We start from the raw sequence: 14180 nt of genomic DNA, 5'->3' as shown, positions 1-14180 counted from the left end.
TCTCAACACCTTCCAATGCTTCAGAAATTCTATCCATTTATCTTCTGGAAGAAATCTCTCTGGAGCCTTTAGACCTGCTGGTAACTGGAACTGGGACCCATTGATATCCCAACTGTCATCTGGGATCTCCCTTTATCATCTTCTGGGGATGCCGTTCGTTTGTCTGTTGTGCTGGGTTTCCGTTTCCTAGGTCATGTGTCTTATTATCCTTTGTCCGATTCCCCCCTTTTGATGGCACAGCTTTCTGCAGAAAAACATCCTGAGGAAGGATGTTGGGAAACAGAAATTTTGTGACTTTCCATGTCTGAAAAATGTGTTTATTCTATTTGCTCCCTTGATGATTGCTTGGCTGGGTATGGAATTCCAGGTTGGAAATCCTTTTCATTCAGAATTTTGAAGGTATTACTCCATCATCTTCTTGCTTCCAAGTTTTGGTTGAAAAGTCTAAAGTTGCTCTGCCCTCAGTGCTTAACATGTGACCTATTCCTCACCACCACCTCTTCTGGAAGTTTGTTCTTGGTATTTTGAAATTTCATGATGATGTCCTTGCTATGTATTTATTTTTATCCAACATGCTGGGCACTCAGTAAACTCTTTCAGTCTGAAAACTCATGTCCTGAGTTTTAGAGAATTTTTGTGAATTATTTTATCCATGAATCTTCCCCATTCTGTTTCTCTTCTTTTTTGATAAAGTGCCTATTTTTCAGCTGTGGGATTTTTTAGACTGGTCCCCTAAACATCTTATCCTTTCTCTCCTATTTTACCATTTTTGTCTGTTTGTCCTACTTTCTGAGACAAATCCTCAAATTTATCTTCCAACCCTTTTATTACATTTTAAAAATTTCTATTGTCATTCTTTTAATTCCCAAGATCCCCTCTTTGTTCTCAAAATATTTCTTTTTTATAGCATCTTGTTCTTCCTTCAGGGTTGTTCTCTGAGAAGTTTTTTTTTTTTTTTCCTCTTGCATTATTTCTGTTTTCTCTAGTTACTTTTCTCCATTATTTTAGTCTCAAATTTTCAAGTAAGAAGCTATCCTTGGTGTCTAATATTTCTTCATTTTCTGTTCATGTTTAAGTGCAGGGAGTCAAGAAGCTGATTATTGTGTATGTTGGAAAGGGGGCTGTTGACTTTAGCTATGACAATGAGCTTTATTAGGGACCCCTGATGTCAAAATATCTTTAGGTGATTCCTCTGGGTCTAGGCAGATTTTCTGGAGCAGACTCTCCTAGTCTCCTGCCTGGAATGGAATGAATGGCCTGGCTGGCCTGGTTCTGGGGCCATGTGGGTAGGCACTATATCCAATTTGCCTGGCTGCTCCGGATGTGAGCAGTGGGGCCAGCTCTGCAGGTTTAGGGAAAGACTAGAGTAGGGAATTCAGCATGAATGTGGGCCAGAAAACGGCCCACAAAAAGACATCCACGTCAAATCTCTGGAACCCGGGAATGTTCTTTATCTTTGCAGTCAGGTTAAGGCTCTGGAGATGAGATTATCCTGGACTATCCAAGTGGGCCCTAAGCACCATCACAGGCATCCTCATAAGAAAGAGGTAGAGGGAGATCAGATACATGGAGCAGAAAGAGATAAGACCACAAGCCAAGGAATGCCAACAGCCACCAAAATAGGAATGACAAAGAATGGATTCTCTTCTAGAACTTCTGGACGGAGCATGTCCCTGCTGACACTTTGATTTCAGACCTCCAGGACTGTGACAGAATGTGTTTCTATTGTGACACCCCACAGTTTGTGGTAATTCCTTATAGCAGCCCCAGGAAGCTAGCGTCCAGTGAATCTTTCACTTTTAACATAGTGCCGCTGCCCTAAAGCATGCTGAGGTGTGCAAGTCCAGACACACTCCTGTTTTATTGTCTCCACAGCATAGACCTCTAGCCTTTTACCTGAGTAGGTGCCCAGTTGCCTAGATTCAGTTGGGGGCTGGGAGCACATGAAAATCTTCTTCTTTTTATCCAATTTCCTTTATTTTCACACCCTCCCCTCCACCACCCTCCTCCCACTCCCATTTTAATTTTACTTTCAGAGGCACCTAGTATCACCAATTCCTGAGCCTTTTGGAGGGTTTTCTGGGGCAGGGGTGTAAATCAGGGTGGCCTGTGGCTTTCCTCTCTGCTGCCTGAGGATTGGATTTTCTCAATTCTGTTGAGCCATTTAAACCTGCCTTCTTTCTCTTCTCCAAAATGTTCTTACTGTTGTCTCTCTCCTCTCCTATTCCCTCATCCTTGAGGGCTTATGCTTTAAAAAAATGAATCTCAGGGTGCCTGGGTGGCTCAGTGGGTTAAGCATCTACCTTCAGCTCTGCTCAAGATCCCAGGATCCTGGGATCGAGTCCCACATAGGGGCTCCCTGATCGGTGGGGAATCTACTTCTCCCTCTCTCTCTGCCCCTACCTCCCCCCGCCACCCTCCACCCCCCGCTCATGTCTCTCTTCTCCTCAATTAAATAAATAAAATCTTTAAAAGGAAAAAAATCTCTGCAAAATCATAAAAGCAAAAAAATGTTAGTTTATATCACCTGGCAAAAATATAACAAAATTAGAAAGGGATAAAAAATTTACATAAACACTCTGTAAGTAGGAAATTCTAAAACACTCCCTAAGTAAATCCTGTCTCAAAGCAGAAACTGTGGAGATGCCTGGCTGGCTCAGTCAGAAGAGTATAGGACTCTTGATCCTGAGGTCGTGAGTTCAAGCCCCATGTTGGTCACAGAGATCACTTAAAAAAAAAAAAAAGAAAGGAAAAGAAACTATAATGAAATCATCATGGGTCAAAACTCATGAGATATCCTCAAAGCAGATTTTCAAAACAGTCATACTCTTAAATGTTTATATCAGCCATGTGTAGGTATGTTGTTAAGCAGGTTGTCCCTGTAGGCAGCTTGAGCTTAACCCTACTGGGTGCCTATGTCTAGAACAGACATTTCAGACTTGCTCCACCCCTCTGGGTGAGGGAATGGGGGTATTTACCCTCTACTTGCACCAGTCACTGGTTGAGGGCTGTTCTGGAAACATTCACTTGTGCTGGCTTGTGCTGTGTTGAGAGGAAGCCTGTGGGCAGCAGTAGGACTCTCCAAGAGTAACCTCTTGAGCAGGCACCAGCAGAGTCTGCTTTGGAGGAGAGCAAAAAAAGAAACTCAGATTCCCAGGCCCCACACCTGAGATCCAGTAAGTCAGTGATAGGCCTGGAATCTGTATCTTTTCACAAACTCTCTCAGGAGTATCTGTTGCACCTGATTCCACTGAATTCTACAAACCCAACCTTTTCATTTTCACCTAGTAATTGTAGTACCTGTTACCTGCCAGATTAAAATACTAAATTCATAGGCATTGAAAAATTAGCCCTGACTCATATGTAAATCCATGTGAAACAATACTAAACAATAAACATAAAGGGAAGGTCAACACAGATTTTCTTTTTCTCATGGTGCGTTAAGCAGAATAATGGCCTCCCAATGACATCCACTTGCTAATCTCTGGATTCTGCAAATGTTATGTTATGTGAAAAGGGGGAATTAAGGTTGCTAATCAGTTGCCCTTGAGATGGGGAGATCATTCTGGATTATCCAGATGGGCTCAATGTAATCACAAAGCTCCTTCTCAAAGAACGAAGGAAGGAAAGTCAGAGCCAGAGAAGATGAAATGACCAAATCAGAGGTTAGAGTGATGCCATTGTTGGCTTTGAAAGAAGTGCCCACAAGCTATAGGATGTGGACAGCCTCTAGAAGCTGGAAAAGGCAAGAAAGCAGATTCTCCCCTAAAATCTCCAGAAGGAAGGCAGCCATGACAACACCCTGAGTTTAACCCCATAATACTTCCTCCCAACAGAACACAAAGATAATAAATGTGAGTTGGTTTGGAAAATTCCTCTAATACGTCTCTTAATATATATCTCCTACCGGTTCTTCTATTCTGATTGAACCCTGAGTAACATACATGGGAACCACTTTGATTCCCTTTTTAAAATACATGAAATACCAAATTCATTGAAAGCTTTCGTTGGGCCCCTTGTTTTGTTGACAGCTTCAGGTTTTCTAAGCTCTGGGAAAAGAGTGAGGAACAAGACATCAAGTTTCTACATCTGTAAAATTGCGCTAATCAGCATACTTCCTAGGGTTATTTATACTGATTAAATAAGTCACTGAGCATAATGCGCTTGAGCAATGCCTGGTACAGAGTAAGGGTTCAAGAAATGTTAGAAGGTGCCTGGCTGGTGCAGTCGGTTAAGCTTCTGACTTGGTTTGGACTTGGGTCACAACCTTGGGGTCATGGGATCCGAGCCCAGTGTCATGCTCCACACTCAGCACAGAGTCTGCTTGTCCCTCTCCCTCCCCCACTGCCCTTCCACCCCCCCACACACCCCTTGTGCTCGTGCTTATGCTCTCTCTCTAAATCAATGAAATCTTTTTTTTTTTTTAAGTTAGAAGAGGTAAGGAATGGAAGAAAGGCAGAAGAGAGATACAATCTCCCTGCTTCCAAGGGGCTTAGATCTAACTGGAGGAAACAGAATGATAAACTCAGGAAGGAAAAAAGAAGAAGGAAGGAAAGAGGGGAGGGAGGAAAGGAAAGGGGAAAAAATCTGACCCTGATAAGTGCCTCAGAAACACTTATGTTTAACACTTCATACCGGGGTCAGCAGCCCTACCCCTCAGGGGCAAATCAGCCTGCCACCCTCTATGTAATTGCTTGTGAGCTGGGAATAGTTTCCATGTTTCCAAATGGTTGAAAACAAGTATCATGAAAATGCCAAGAAATTCAAATCTCAATATCCATGAAGTTTTATTGAAACAAAGCCATACTTATTTAAATCATCTAATGTTGCTTTCCCACTGTAAAGGCAGAGTCAGATTGTTGCAACAGAGATCTGAATGCCCACAAAACCTAAAATATTTACGGTCTGGCTCAGTACAGAAAAAGTTTGCTGGCTCTTGCTTTAGGCTGAGTGGTCAGGGAGGCCCTCCCTGAGGAGATAACATTTAAGCTGAGACCGGACTGGCAAGAAAGAGGAAGGTTGGGGGTAGGAAGGCAGAAAGAACAGAGAACTAAGGTTAGTTATCATATAACTATAACGATCATTTATTATTGAGTATAATACCTATACTATATGAACTAGAGCTTCTCTCTAATCCTATAACAGCCTTCCAAAGAGGGGATCTGTCAAAAATTATGATGGGGGGAGGGGTCACCTGGATGGCTCAGTAGTTGAGAGTCTGTCTTCGGCTCAGGTGGTGATCCCGGGGTCCTGGGGTCAAGTCCCACATCGTGTTCCCTGCAGGGAACCTACTTCTCCCTCTACCTATGTCTCTGCCTCTCTCTCTGTGTCTCTCATGAATAAATAAATAAAATCTTAAAAAAAAAAAACTTATGGGACTCAACCAGGACCTGTTCTAGCCTCTTTTTGGCCTGGCACAGCACAGGAGCCCAGGATCTGTGTGTTGAATAGCTTTGTTTGCCTTTCTGGGAGTAATGATTTTAGATTGGTTCCCAGGAATAGGTGAGAAGGGCCTGGGATTTGCTCTCAGGCCCAAGGGTAGGTGTTCTATGGACTCCTATTTGGCAGCATGCCAATGAGCGTCACAAAACTGGCCCTGATAACAGGATCTGTGGCAAAGGCAGTGGGTGGAATGCCAGGTAGAATGGGGCAGCCCTCAGAGAATTCAGGAAGCTGCTTTCATCCTGAGTGGCCCTACAGCTGGCGGCTTGATACAAAAAATCCTACCCCCAGTTTGTAGGGGCCAGACTCCAGCCAGGGGTCTTCTGAGAGAAGACTCAGAAGAGAACCTGACTCTGAATCTTCTCTGAGCCAGTTCACTTCTGCCAGGCTCTGTGATATAGGAGAGAAATGGGGTGTTGGCCCTATTTTAGAGCCAGAGAAATTCAGGTGGTGGAGAGCTACAAGGGATACTTGGTAAAAAGACTCTGAATCCCAGCCTCAACATTTCCCCAGTGTGTGATTTCAGGCAGGTGGCTTCCCTTTATAGATATGATAGTATCTCCCTCAAAACAACAACAACAAAAGTACAGAATTAAGGAAACAATAGCTCAGCACCACACCTACAGGAAGAACTCAATAAACATTGCCTGATCCTAAGCACATTCCCTCAGTTAGCTGTGACAACAGCTCTAAGAGAGTCTAGATGGCAGAAGATTCTGGGCAGGAGCCGGACAGATCTTGTCTCCACTCAGTTCTTCAGGGCCAAATCCTTGAAATCATCCTGGACTCCTCTCTTTCCTTTAGACACCACAGTCCCTCAGCAAATGCTGCCTTCAGTATACACCCAGAGAAGCCAAACGTTCCTGTCATCTCCAAGACATCACCTTAATCCAAACTGCTATCACTTCTCACCCAGATTAGCACAAAAGCCTCTTAAGCTGTCAGAGGGCTGCCAACTCCCCAACTCCCCACAAGCAAGCAGAGGGGTCCCGATAAAAGTCAGGTCAGAACACTCCTCAAAATCCTCTGTTTCCTAGCACTTCTAGAGTTAACTCACTTCTTTATTTGTTCAATGATCATTTATTATTGAGTATCTACTATGTGCTAGGTGCTGTTCTAGACACAGGAGATAAAACAGAACAAAACAGACAAAAACCTCTGCACTCAGGAAGTTTATATCCTCCTAGAGGGAGGACAATAAGCCAATGTAGAAGTAAAACATACCATATGTTAGGTGTCATGGAGAAAAATAACTCAGGGAAGGAGATGGGGTTTGGTATTTTAAACAGGGTGGTCAGCATATGTGTAATGAATAAGGTAAGGGTTAAATAAAAAGTCCAAAAGTGGTAAAAGGTGAGATCCAAGGGGCAACTCACATGTGGAGTATTCTAGACAAAGGCCTGAGCAAGTACAGAGGTGGAAGTGTTCCTGATGTGTTTCAAGCACACAGAGGAAGTCACTGTGACCACAGCAAAAAACGTGCAGGAGGGGGGAGAGTGGATTGAACTCAGACGGGTAAAGGGGGCCTCAGAGGGGTAAAGGGGACTGGGTTGTTGAGTCCTGTGGGTTCTCCAAGTCTTTTTTTTCTTTGATTGAGACTAGAAGCCAGTGGAGGTTTTATTTTACTATTATCATAATAATAATAGAGAGAGAGAGCACAAGCAGGTAGTGAGGTAGAGGGAGAGGGAGGAGCAGGCTACCGCTAAGCGGCAAGCCCGATGCAGGGCTTGATCCCAGGACCCTGAGGATAATGATTTGAGCTGAAGGCAGACATTTAACTGACTGAACCACCCAGGTGCCCCTATGGTTATTATTATTTTTTAAAAAAATTTTTTATTTATTCATGAGAAAGAGAGAGATGGAGACATAGGCAGAAGCAGGCTCCTTATGGAGAGGCAGATGCAGGACTTGATCCTAGGACCCTGGGATCATGCCTTAAGCCAAAGGCAGACGCTCAACCACTAAGCCACCCAGGCATCCCTATTATTATTATTTTTAAAGATTTTCTTTATTTCAGAGATCACAACTGGAGGGGAGGGAAGGGACAGGAGAAGCAGACTCCCTACTAGATGCGGAGCCTGAACCAGGGCTCTATTCCAGGACCCTGGGATCATGAACTGAGCTGAAGGCAGATGCTTAACCCAATTAACCACTGAGCCACACAAGTGCCCCACCAGTGGTTTTAACTTAAGTAGGGCAATGACTGGGGTTTTAAAGAATCACTAGGCTGGGCATGTGGCTGGCTCATTTGGAAGAGCATGTGACTCGATCTTGGGGTCGAGAGCTGAAGCCCCATGTTGGGTGTAAGGATGACTCAAGTAAATAAAAAACTTAAAAAAAAAATTTTTTTTTTCAGGATCATTGGGGCCCACTGTGTGGAAGACCACAAGGAGCAGCCAGCAGAGCCAGTGAGACAGTTTACAGTTCAGGCAGCTACAACAGCTGTTAGGAGATACGATGGCTTGGAGCAAGGAAGGAGGTGGTGTCTATTCAAAAGCCTTACCCAAGAGTAGGAGCCCTCCTGATGGGGTCCCTCTTCCCCACCCCCCCAACAAGCTATGTTCCTTCCCTCCTGTATCCCGTAGGCCACAAACCATAGCTAGGCACATACACGTGTGTAAAGAGTATTTGTTGACTCAGTGAAAGAATTAGTGAATGATCCAAGCCTAGAGCATCATCATCACCTATTATTATTACTTTTTTTTTAAGATTTTTTTTTTTTTTTTTAGGGAAAGAGAGCGTGAGCAGGGGGTGGGGCAGAGGGAGAAAAGCAGATTCCCAGCTAAAGGCAGAGCCCCAGGCGGGGCTGGATCCCACCACCCTGAGATCCTGAGCTCAGTGCAAATCAAGTCAGAGGCTTAGTCAACTGAGCCACCCGGGCGCCCCCACTAACGATAGGCATATAGTCAGAATTCAGTAAATGTTTGCAAATAGAGTACAGCACAATTCTGCAAGGCCAGGTGGCTAGTCCTCTTTGCAACGAGGAAGACTGGGGCTGGGACAGGAAGGTGCACCCCCGGGTCCCTCTGCACAGCCTAGACTGGAAGCTTCCTTCTAGCCAAGTCCTGGACACTGGGTGGAGAGTGCTAGCTCTCAGGGTGAGTCACGATGACTTCACAGGAGTTTCCGTCAAAGTTTCTCCGCCCTGAGATGAAGAGAAGCCGAAACTTCACGAGGCCAGGAGGTCAGCGGGCCCAAGGAGGTCAGGCGTCCTAAAATCGCCCTGGCCGGGTCCTCCCACCTTCAGGCTACAGAGACGAGGGGCCAGAAGGGCCGCCCGCTCACGGCCGAGGCCCCGCCCCCCGCTCGCCGGCCAGCCCGCGCCTCCAGCGGAAGCCGGAAGCAAAAGCGGTCCCAGCTAGCCCCTGGCTCCGAACTCGGTGGTCTTGGAGGCTCCGCAGGATGGGGGAGAAGATGGCGGAAGAGGAGTGAGTGGGCTTTTCCCGGGCGGCGGAGGCGGCGGGGCTGGGCCCCGGCGGGTGACAGCGAGCGCCTCGGGCCGCCCTCCGGCCCCGAAAGGCGGAGCTGCTTGTGTCGGTTGGCCGGGACTGACCCTGCCGGCGCCAGCGAGGAGGGCGGGAGGGACGGGCCTGGGCCCAGCCCGGCCCCGCAGCCTCCTGGGGGTCGGATCCTCGTGCAAGGACTCGACAGCCCAGGGCAGGCCTCGAAAGGCGCCTGGCGGAAACTGAAACCCAAATTCTGCTTCCCCGGTTTTCGATCTTCTGATGATTAGGGAGAGCTCCGCCGCCTCCTCCAGGAAGTCTCCCACCCCCACTTCACCCCCCACCCCTCTACTTAGCCAGTCGCCTCCTCTTCCACCGTAACGGTCATTTTTCGCATCTGTTTCCTCCACTGAGTTTCATTCATTCGTTAACTGTTGGCCATTTACTCTATTCCAGGCCCTGGGCACATAGTAGTGAAGGAGGCCGACCAGGAGCTGCCCTCAGGTAGTTTCCATTCTAGTGGGGAAAAGACCGTACGCAGGCGAGGTGGTGTCAGAGCTCGAAAAGGAAATGGCAGTGTTAGGATGGGGGAGTCCCCTTAGGAGAAAGGACGTGCCTGTCGAAACTTTGATGATGAGAAGGAGGGTTGGGAGAGGGAACAGGCAAGTGCAAAAGGCTAGAAGCAAGAAAGAGCTTCATGTCTTTGAGGAGCAGAAAGACAGGCAGGATGGCTGGAACAGAAAGAGTGAGGGGGGCTAGGTGTACAAGATGAGACAGGGATGGGGGCAAGGGGTCCCGTGTCCTCCAGGTACTTACCCGCCAGGACCACTCTTTAGCTGGTCTCGGTATCCACTGGGCACAACCTGTTTCATGCTATATAGATGCCCTACCTGTATGAGCCGGTTTGTAAAAACAGTAACAAGGAACCCCCCATGGTTGAATTCAGAGTCCCTCACCTGACATCTTTGCAGACGTGTCTCGGCTGGCTGGGTGGTCCTTTCATTTCCTACTTGCTCAGCACATGCACCACTGGCAGACACCAACCTGGGCATCCGCAGCATAAAGCAGTGGCCCTGTGATTACACGATTGGTCTCAAACCTGGTTCTGCCACCGGTTAATTGAGATACTGGGCAGGTTACGCAACCCCTCTGAGCTTCAGTTATTCATGGGTGAAAAAGTGAAAGGAATAGTGCCCACCTCAGGCCTGGTGGGCCCATTAAATGAGAGGTTGTAGGTGACCTTGTTCCTGGAGTGAAGCATTGACTCAATAAACATGAGCTGTTATAATCACAGTTGCAATGGTTATTATATGAATATTGCCCTAGTTTACAACAGTCCCACCCCAAAGTGAGGAGTGTGCACTGGGAGGAACATAAGAGGTGGGGTGGGTGCAGTATTACGGAGGAGGTTACATTTGAGCCTTTAGAAATCTGAAAAGGATTCTGTAAAGCAGGGTGGGGTGTACCGACCAGAATCAACAATTGGGTAAATTTGGGTGGCTTCTTCAACCTGCTGCTATAATTCAAGGAAAAGAATGTAAATAGGAGAAATAACAGCGCCAAGTAAATAGCACTGGATCCTGGAATGTGATGAGACTTCAGTTTGTCTCCATTTAAATCCCTCATTAAATGCCAAAGAGCAGGCAGTGTTTTGTGTCTACATGGGCCCTGACTCCCCCTTGTTGCTGTTCTCTGAGTGGCTGTGTTCAGAGCACCTGAAGCCCCTGGTACTCTCCTGCTGTGGCAGGCAGGAATTCTCTGAATCAGTGTCTCTCTTAGGCCTGCTTGGTGGTTGTAAGAGTTGTGAATCCCGTCATCCTCTGTGCCAGGTTCTCCTTCTGTTTGTGTATATGTGTTGACACTTGGGGCCCTTTTCCCTTTAACTAATCCTGCTGCTTTTTGTGTCCAACAGGTTTCCTAACACAACTCATGAAGGTTTCAATGTCACCCTCCACACCACCCTGGTTGTCACTACGAAACTGGTGCTCCCGACCCCTGCCAAGCCCATTCTCCCTGTGCAAACAGGGGAGCAGGCTCAGCAGGAGGAACAGTCAAGCGGCATGACCATCTTCTTCAGCCTCCTCGTCCTAGGTGAATGTGGAGACACCCTCATCTGCCATCTTGAGTGTCTGTGTGTGTTATCTAGAAGGTCAACCCTGTCTAAGCCACCATTTACTTAATATCAAGCCTTCCTTCCATTTGGTTTGACATCAGACACTGAGGGACAATGATCAGTTAGTTCGTAACATCACAACAGGGTGCTCCTTTTTCTTTCTAAATCATTGAGCTTAGCAATTCTGAAGAGCTCTTTATATAGTATCTTAGATGTCATTTGGAAGAAGGGATTTTTGACCCAGAAAGAACCTTGAACTTCTTCTAGCTTAGTGGATTTCAAACCCTGCTCATGAGTGTGTGTGTGTGTGTGTGTGTGTGTATATGTGTGTGTGTGTAGGTGGTGGTAGTAGTAGCAGGAGGTGGGCTAAGTCAAATGGGAGAGCATCTGACTTTCTGACCAGAGCAGCATTTGGTCTCCTATCTATTAGGCTTCCATGTAAATTTTGCTTAATTAAAGGTTTTGTTGCTGAGTAAAAAATCCAACACTCCTTTCCTTACCCTATTATCTGAGCTAATCAACCATGGTATGATTTTTTCCCATATCTGTATACCACCTACGCTGTTGTTTACTTATGTAATATTTTTCTTTGAACAGATTCACTCTCAAACTTAAAAGTCTCGTTCTGTTCATCCTCCTCCAGTAATGGGTGAGAAAATTTAGGCCCAGAGAGATTAAGCAATTGACATGCCTCGTTTCTGGGGAGACTAGAGATTAATATTTGGGTTGCCAGACATCAGTTAAGAAGTTTTGGTAAAAGGCAATACATTAGATGCCTCCTCGAGACTGTAGACAGCTGTCTTAGACAAGAAAATCCAGTTGAAACTGGACAACCACTTTGGACTAACTAAGGAAGAAATAGCTTGAAACTTGGCCCAAATCCAAACTCTTCCTGGAAGAGTGAAGTTGGCATATTTACATTTTGTTTTTCTTTAATGATACTGAGCCATATTTTGAATTAGATTAGGTCTCTTCAGAGGACTAGGAAGTACAACTGGATTAAAAGGTGCAGAGCATTTCACTGATGTCATTGAGGACTTTTTTGAAGAAAACTAGAACTTATTTCATATTTATATTTGGATTCTGCTAATGGTCAAATAATTTTAATAAACCAATCACTTGATTTAAAGTCGCAGGACTCAGCCTTATCTCTCACAGATTCTAAAAAACCGTTAAATTGGGGCCACCTACATGGCTCAATTGATTGAGCATCCAACTCTTGGTCTCAGGTCTTGTGCTCACGGTTGTGAGTTTCAAGCCCACGCTGGGTGAGGAGCCTACTTTAAAAAAAAAAAAAGATACACACACACACACATGACTTTTAAGTGGAATACTGAAAAAGTACACAAACCACAAGCATGAAGTATCCCATACGGACCTGATATGCTCAAGTAATTGTGTACCTGGTGAAGGTAGTTGAATTCTGCATCTAGGGGATTCCTTCAACAATCAAGGACTCTTCTTTTTTTCCTTTTTCCTCTGTGATAGTAGTTGAATATAAAGAAAAGCAGTTTTGTTTTCTTTTTTTTTTGTTTTTTTTTTAGCAGTTCTTTTCTTGATCAAGAAGTCTTTAGTACCTGAATCTGTAATCCTGAAGGACGAGTATTACTAGCCTCTGTACATTGTTGTCAGTTTGATATGGTAGGATAGCATACAAGGCAGGCCTGGATGCAAACCTTTGTTTTGTAGTGACGTGTTTTCACGGGAAGATAAAAGTGGTAAGTCAGACTTTCAAGGTGATTTTCAGGGTGTGGAGCAATGAAGGTTAGTTTCTGACAGAAACCACGAAACAGGTTGTTAGTACTTTTTAATCCTGGCAAAACCCTGTGCAGTGGTAACACATCTTTGGGGCTGGAAAGGTCTGAACTGTATTTATGAGTGCTGTGTATTTTACTTGGATTGCCATTTCAAACAGATCATAAACCTAGACTCTAGAGTCACACTAGCATCAGATGGGTTTTGTTTTCACCTCGTCAGACTGTTGGCAGTCTGAATTGGTATCTCCACTTTTTATGTGTAAGTCAGTATGTGTTAGCAGAATGGAATGCTTTCTTTTTCAATAAATTTGAAGGCATTTTTGCTTTTTTCCTGTGTGTTATCAACAGAATATTATATATCTCATATATTAGATGTCCAGACAATATATATCTGATAAAGTATAAAAAAATTTACAGCTAATGGATATCTTGCTAACTCACTAAGTACATGAACTGCAGTGAATTGAGGAAACTACTAGTCATAGTTTATTCTAAACTTCAGGAACTCCCAAACTGGAACACATTTAACCACTTCTGTTTATTATTTTTTAGAGATTATTTATTTACTTGAGAGAAGGAGAGTGCATAAGCACAAGTGGTGAGAGGGGCAGAGGGAGAGGGAGAAGCAGACTCCCCACTGCACATCTTTTAGGAAAATACTATTTTCTTTATTTTATATATATATATTTTATTTATTTGACAGAGACAGAGCACAAACGGGGAGCAGTAGGCAGAAGGGGAGGGAGAAGCAGGCTCTCTGTTCAGCGGAACTACAGTCCAAGACCTATGATATCAAGACCTGAGCTAAAGGCAGACACTTAACCTACTGAGCCACTGGGATGCCCCTTTTTACTATTTTAGTCAAGTCAAATGAAAGTGTAATTTATGTCTTATAAGCTTGTCAGAGGATTACAGTGTGTGCTCCCCCTTTTTTGAGGAAGGATGATAAAACTCTGGTTACTCTAGTTACTTTTGACTTTAGAAGCTTGAAATCAGTTGACTTACACTTAACCCTTGCTGATCTTTGAGACTGAAGAAACAATGGTGAGTCATTTTTATTGAGTTAACAATTAGCATTGTATGATACATTTTATGGGCCATTAAGTTTAATGGAGTTATTAAAATTGATATACCTATGTTTTAATATAGTTTCCATAATTATTACTTTGGGCATGAACATTTAGAAGCATATTAACTTGTGGTATCCCTGTCCTCCATACCGCATGGAAGCTTTTGTCCTTTCTTGTTTTTTTCTCAAATATCCTTGAACTTGTATGTGTATATGCAAATATACGTTCATAAGCACATTAACATATACAGGTACATAGACCTTAGATAGCTTGGATTTTGTTTGTTTTAATATAAGTAAGATCCTAAACTTGCTTTTTCATCTTGCAGAATGTCTTGGAGGTCTTTTTATGTTAC

General features: G+C 44.5%; 1 protein-coding gene across 3 annotated transcripts in view; it reads left to right on the top strand.

Annotated features, from left to right (window-relative positions):
* Positions 1 to 8660: 8660 nt before the first annotated feature.
* SLC9A8 (solute carrier family 9 member A8) overlaps positions 8661 to 14180 on the top strand; it is a 68621-nt gene continuing 63101 nt past the window's right edge. Inside the window, exons 1-3 of one of the 3 annotated variants that reach the window (XM_055300518.1) lie at positions 8661 to 8870; positions 9342 to 9389; positions 10798 to 10976. In XM_055300518.1, the coding sequence (XP_055156493.1) occupies positions 8845 to 8870; positions 9342 to 9389; positions 10798 to 10976 (253 nt within the window). In that variant the 5' untranslated portion in view covers positions 8661 to 8844. The remainder of the gene's footprint in view (positions 8871 to 9341; positions 9390 to 10797; positions 10977 to 14180) is intronic. The other 2 variants (XM_055300508.1, XM_055300501.1) reach the window with 2 other exon arrangements.

Source organism: Nyctereutes procyonoides, unplaced genomic scaffold (assembly GCF_905146905.1).
Source record: "Nyctereutes procyonoides isolate TBG_1078 unplaced genomic scaffold, NYPRO_anot_genome, whole genome shotgun sequence".
Lineage (NCBI taxonomy): Eukaryota > Metazoa > Chordata > Mammalia > Carnivora > Canidae > Nyctereutes > Nyctereutes procyonoides.
The sequence above is the reverse complement of the archived record's forward strand: the minus strand, read 5'-3'. Positions and strand labels throughout refer to the sequence as shown.